Source organism: Aptenodytes forsteri, unplaced genomic scaffold (genome assembly GCF_000699145.1).
Source record: "Aptenodytes forsteri isolate BGI_AS27 unplaced genomic scaffold, ASM69914v1 Scaffold184, whole genome shotgun sequence".
NCBI classification, from domain to species: domain Eukaryota; kingdom Metazoa; phylum Chordata; class Aves; order Sphenisciformes; family Spheniscidae; genus Aptenodytes; species Aptenodytes forsteri.
Window position 1 is genome coordinate 484523 of NW_008796078.1, and position 6197 is coordinate 490719.

Consider the following 6197-nt stretch of genomic DNA (forward strand, 5'->3'; position numbering starts at 1 on the left):
ACGCGAACAGTAACAGTCACGGCAAAGCCAAACTCACCTCCCGATGCTGCAGCAGCGCATGGCTGCCGTTCCAGCCGCCGCAGGCGACGTGCTCTAGGCTGCCTGCATGGCACAGCAGATCCCTGAGCTGGTGCCTCTGGGTCCGTATCTGCAAAACAGCATTGAATGTGTTTGCTCTGCTTTGCCGAATGCTTGTGACATGCTGAGGTAAAGGCTATATGCTGTTTACTGAAAGACACAATGGCTGTCAGACACAGTTACTTTCTCTTCTGCAATATCAAATCAGCAGTGGAATCTTAAATACAAAAAAAACGTGGCATGTTTGGGCTGCATTCTGAAAATCAGTATGTCTTTTCCGTGTTCGTATATTTGTTTTTGCAGTACGGATTTATAAATACATGCCTGAAGTCTTTGGTGATTGAAAAGTATGGTGAAGAAACATGGGAAAAATTAAGGTAATGTGGTCCCGATAAATGTAGCGTATTGGAAGAAAATGCTCAGGAATTTAGCAGCAGAGGATTACAATTTCTCACTGGTAAACGGCAGCTGATGTGTATCTCAAGTAATTATTAGAAGTAACTAGCAGGGCAAAAGCAAGAGTTTCTTACCTTGTAACACTTCATACTCTGATACTAATTTGTCCCAATTAATTTGTTATATCTGATAATTAAGGATGACATGTAGTTTTATAGACAACTGTGCAATAGACTTGCTGGCTCGCTGTGACAATGTCGAAAAGCAATTACACTGAAAAGATGTCATCCTTGATGTGAAGTCAGTTTAATTCCAGGAATTTCAGAAAAGCAGCTAAATAGATTATCTTCTCTGGTTTTGTCTTTACTTTATGAGCTATATGGTATTTTCCAAGATATAAAGATATATAAACGATACTTAGATACATACATAGAATAGCCATTGAAGCCAATATAGAGAATCAGCAAGTTTTTGGTCAAGTCTGTGGAGACCCAAGAGCTTGATATTGTGGCCACGTTGAACAACAAGCCAGTGGACCAGAAGACAAACTAAGACTCCACTTGCTCTAGCCCCCGCAGTACGATGCCCTAATCACGCTATAATACCGTAGCGTGAAATAGCAGAAATGGAGAGGTGGACACCACTGTTCAGCCACGTTAAAGCAACACTTTTACACCATTAGAGGAAGTAATGTGTTCCAATATAACGCTTGAAGGAGGTTAAGGAGTGGGTTAACAGCAAACAGCGCTTAATGAATGCCAGTTGGGTCACCCAAGCATGTTATATTTACGGCACTGCGGAGACAAGAATATTGTCTTCTCTGTTGCAGACTGCAGGCCGGAGTCCAGGATTCTTTCTTGACTTTTGAGGTTTACAAAGACGAGATCACAATGCAGCTCGTCGACAGAGCCTGCAAAATATTAGGTATGTGTCACCGTGCCTCAAAAATGAACCATCCTGGGTCAAGCCTGAGACTGCCGCCCAGCTTTTAGTCTCCTGTGCTGTTTGGAATGCCCTCCCTACATCGCAAATTCTCTGCATCCACTCTTCATCCACCTGACAGCATTTCAAGAACTTCCAAGCCTTTCTTACTCATTAAGGTATCTTTATTTTGCCAGGTGTTCCTGCTGACACGGTTCTGAGAGAGTTTGGAGAGTATTTCTTTGAATTCTGTAAACGCTCAGGCTATGACCACATGCTGAGGACACTGGGTGGAAATCTCTACGAGTTCATAGAGAACCTGGATGCATTGCACAGCTACCTGTCCCTTTCTTACCAGGCAAGTTCAAGTAGTAATTACTGAGCAGGTATGGGTGGACTCTGCCGGAGTTTGCAGCTGAAGGAACAGCATCTCATAGGTGTGAACGAATAATGGAAACAGATGCCCTGACAGGCTCTCCTGTGTTCTGAAACGGATTACTCCAAAATGTTAGGACAATTTTTTAAAATATTTTTTTCTGAGTAGTCCTCAACATTAGATATTATTTAGTGCATTGGCTCTAATGCATAGCGGATTTCCCTTCACAGGTGAGCATATTTAATTTTCTGTTTTTCAGCTTATTCATATTACTGCTTATTTTATTAAGACATGGGATGCTTTTGTACAAGTGGAATTCACCAGTATTCTTTATCAGAAAAAGGTACTGAGGTTTTGTTTTTGTTTGTTTTTCCTCAGGAGATGAATGCACCGTCTTTTAGAGTAGAAAAGAATGAAGACGGGTCAATGCATTTACATTACTATTCAGACAGAAGAGGTCTGTGCCATATTGTGCCAGGTAATCGGATAGAATGCAGAGTACAGATCAGCTGGTAATGCCATATATATACAGAGTACTCATATATTTGCAGTTATGCTTTGCTCGGATTTCAGAATCTTTTTTGCAGATGAGGACTGGCTGTGGAGTTGAAGGCTGGTAGAGTTTAGTCACCAGACATCTGACCTCGGTATTTCCCTGCTGCCCGATCACTCCTAGCTCCCAGTAGCTTCCATCAAGATTTACGATACGACAACCCAGGCCATAAGTGTCCATTCCTGCTATAGAAGTCTTATAGAATTCCCTTGCTATAGAACTCCTATAGAATTCCCTTCCTGGAAGAAAAATTAAAGGTCATGGTGTGTATTGTGTCTAACTGTTGATTAGTTCTCAGTGACTCATGCTTCTTAAATTACAGTGAAGTAGAAATTATGGTTGATTTGAAGACATCCATCCATCCTGTAATAAATACTCCTGCAGCACATGCAATCTCTAAAACTACTATTGAACCCTGCTCAAAACGGAATCTTCTAGCGGCATTTATAGGAATCTCCACAGTTGTATTCGTGCAAGGGTTAAACAGCGGTAAATCTGTAAGAGATGATCATATTCCTTTCTCTCATAGACGCTGCTGAATTTAGGAGTTTATCAAAACTTCCTCCTTTGTCAAAACTCATTTCATATACCTATTGAAGCACAGAACTATTTGGAATTTCAGACAGAGCGTTTCATGTCATTGTCCAGCATTTCGCTTAGCTATTAGGGCTAAGCAGAAACGAGAGGACTGATTGTGCATCTTCATGAAAGATATTTCCTTCCTTTCAAAAGAAACTATTCTGCAACGACTGAAATAGATTTGTTATAGCAGAATCTCTTCAGACCCCCTGCACTTTTTGGGTTAATGGGAATTCATATTAGTACTATGTATGACTATTTGGACACATTCTTCAGATATCCTGCTGAGCTGCTTCTAGTGAAAATAAGCATTTGTCATCGGACAAGACAAAAGAAACTAACTTTTATCTCCTATGCACATATTCTTATCACAGCAGCGGTAGTGGGAACGACGTAGGTTGCTTTCTTCTTCCAGAGTCCTTTGGAAAAGTGATTTCTGAAACAGTGAAATTCCACTGTGGGCCCTCTGAAAGGGAGAATGGAAAGGGTTTGTTCTTGGCAATACTTTGTCTTTTGTTTCCCCTTCAGGAATCATCGGTGCAGCAGCCCTGGATTTCTTTAACATTGAGATTTCAATGGAAATAGTCGATCAAACAGAAGAAGAAGAAGAAAGAACTGGGAAAAAAGAACATATTGTTTTTCTTGTCACTCAAAACCCTGTATTTTCATACAAGGAAAGAAATGCATTTTCTTCCTCACCTCAATATCTTGCTGACTCTGAAAAACAAATTGAGAACCAACTGAATAAAGAGGTATTTTAATATTCATTATCACTCTATTATTAAAATATGATTAAAATAAAAACACCCTTGAATTGCCCTTTGGATTTATTTCAACAGGACCTTGAAAAAGCCAAGAATACAATTAGAGGCAGAGGAAGCTCTGTTTGTCCTGTCAAGAAAAGTCACTGGAAAACAATAAGAGGAATAATCACATTAGGAAAAGGTGAGAGATCACGCAGAGGGAGCTTGCCATCATTTCTGAGTCTCGTCAGTAAGCCTCCCTGCCTCCACCCACCCATCCATTTTGAAGTTGCCCTTCGTATTTCCTCTGCGTCTTTTCAAAATGTTTCTGGTTAAGTTTCTTTCAGTTAGACATTGCTAATCAAAGAAAAATTGCAGATAATAAGCATGCTTCGTAATGACAGATACCGAAATGGAGTATGACCTGTCACTTTTGTCTCTTAAACAGGGTTTTCTTCTGAAAAGTATTCTTCTGTAACGTGTCATTGTGTGGCACATTCGATACTTCCTTCTCATGTCACTTGGTCTAAGATGATGAATTTAAGAGAGTGTTTTTTAACTTGGTAGCTGCTACTCCTTTCCAAAGTTATCAACTGTAGTAAATTCTGAAAGACAAATTACACCCTCCGCTACCAAAAATCTACTGCTAATCTAGCAATCTCTGTTTATATCTTTATATATTATATGTTTATAATCTTAATTTATATCTGTTTATAAAACGGAAGGATTTTTTCGGTTAGGATCTTTCGATTCCCCAAGAGGAGAATCCAGCTCGGTATCGCCAAGCTGTCTGGATTCTGGGAGGAGTGAAAAATTGAACCTGATCTCATCTGGTACAATGCCACATGCATTACGAGAGCAGATATATTGAGCAAGAAATTAATATATATTCAAAATAAAATTTTAGAGTAGCATTATTACTTTAATAAAAAAATCCTTTAACAATTAATGCAAGAGTTATCAAGAGCCAGACTTTGAAAGATGAAAAACCCACATTGACTTCCCCTGAAGCACTAAGAGATCTGAAAGCTGGGTCCTAAATTTGTAATCTTTTTCACCAGCCTTCTAAGTGACTTAAGCATTGGTTATCAAGCAGAATTTACTAGAGTGACTGTCATAGCCACCTTCTGAGGGACAGAGATCACTTGAAATAATCATCCTTTTGATTATTGCGGGTTACTGGAGAATCCAAGTTCATACTGCGAAGATCAGAGGCTTTGGGTGCTTCAGTCAGATAAGGGCTTTTGACTGTTTTACCCATTTTATTCATTTTACAACAATACCTGTTCGCTAGCAAGCACAGCCTGCTCTGTAGATCTGTGGCCATTTTGAAAAAAACTCAGGGTAAGTAAAATAGAAACCAAACAGTAATTTGGTCTCTGTGCTACAGACTAGAGTTCTTTGTATAGGAGACTGAAACCCAGATCATGCTGGGTTTTCCTCCGTAAGTGTTCCTTAGTAGCTGGCAAAGTATATTAAATCCATTTCTGCGTACATTTTTGTGGGATATAGCTGTGTTATATTGCTATGACATCTGCAAAGTCATAGAGCAGAAACATCTACAGTTGTTCATCTATTCTTATTGTTTCCACACAATCTCATGCATCTAGTGCTCTGTGTTTTTTGTGTGGTTAAGTTTTAAACTCTCAGCCAACTCAGACTAGTTGCTAATCAGCTGTGTGTTAAACTGTGGAGCATTTAGCACAGATGTATGCGCGTTTCTGGACCCCCACACTGTTTACTTTGTCTTCACTCATTATGATATAGGGTCCTGTCTCACTGAGTGCCAAAAAGTAACGCTGACTGCTTTTACGAGGTGCAGCCTGATTAAAAACTACACATTTATCTTGCCACAGGTAAGCTCCTGAGAGGATTTGATCCTGTTTATCCCAAGAGCCTCTGGATCGACACAAAAACATTTTGCAATGGACTTCCTTTTCATATGGTTTTTGACAAAGAGGTAGGACAAGCATGTGGTAAGGGCATTTAGTTTGCATAAACCGTACAGTAATTTTCTTCTGTTTTGACTGTCCTACACTTCACTGCTGCGTGTGCTCTGTATACAGTGCACACTCATTTGTAGCATTTACAGAAGTGCTCCGTACAGAGACATGCGATAAAAGTCACTCGTAACAACTGGATCTGGATCGTTTCAGATAGGAATCTCCTTTGAATTTATTGAGATTACCATGTCTGAAACAGCTGCAGATATGCCAGCAAGGTTTATTGCAGCAGTCTATCTGTTACCAAACACAGAACAGAATTTTCTGAGGTTTCTGGCCACTTTCTTGTCCTTGGATGTGCCAGAGACACGACCCATCCTTTAAACTGGCTTTGTACTGATAGCTAGTCACCCTCTGCTCCCAGTTACCAATCTAGCCAAATGCTTTTGTAAGGCTTTGCTGGCAACTGAGGCTCTACAAGCTTCCCGAGTCTAATCCTACACGCTTCTGCTGGGACAACCCGGCTACCTACTGAATCAGGCAGCATGCAACCCCATCTAGTAGGACCTGGGGGTGCTGGTCGACAGCCAGCTGAACATGAGCCGGCA

General features: G+C 40.3%; 1 protein-coding gene across 1 annotated transcript in view; it reads left to right on the plus strand.

The window, feature by feature from the left end:
- The first annotated feature begins 387 nt into the window (after positions 1-387).
- LOC103905104 (guanylate cyclase soluble subunit beta-2) overlaps positions 388-6197 on the plus strand; it is a 22104-nt gene continuing 16294 nt past the window's right edge. The window contains exons 1-7 of the mRNA XM_009286672.1: positions 388-455; positions 1304-1398; positions 1593-1753; positions 2150-2249; positions 3432-3655; positions 3743-3848; positions 5503-5606. Coding sequence (XP_009284947.1) covers positions 1365-1398; positions 1593-1753; positions 2150-2249; positions 3432-3655; positions 3743-3848; positions 5503-5606 — 729 coding nt within the window. The 5' untranslated portion in view covers positions 388-455; positions 1304-1364. The remainder of the gene's footprint in view (positions 456-1303; positions 1399-1592; positions 1754-2149; positions 2250-3431; positions 3656-3742; positions 3849-5502; positions 5607-6197) is intronic.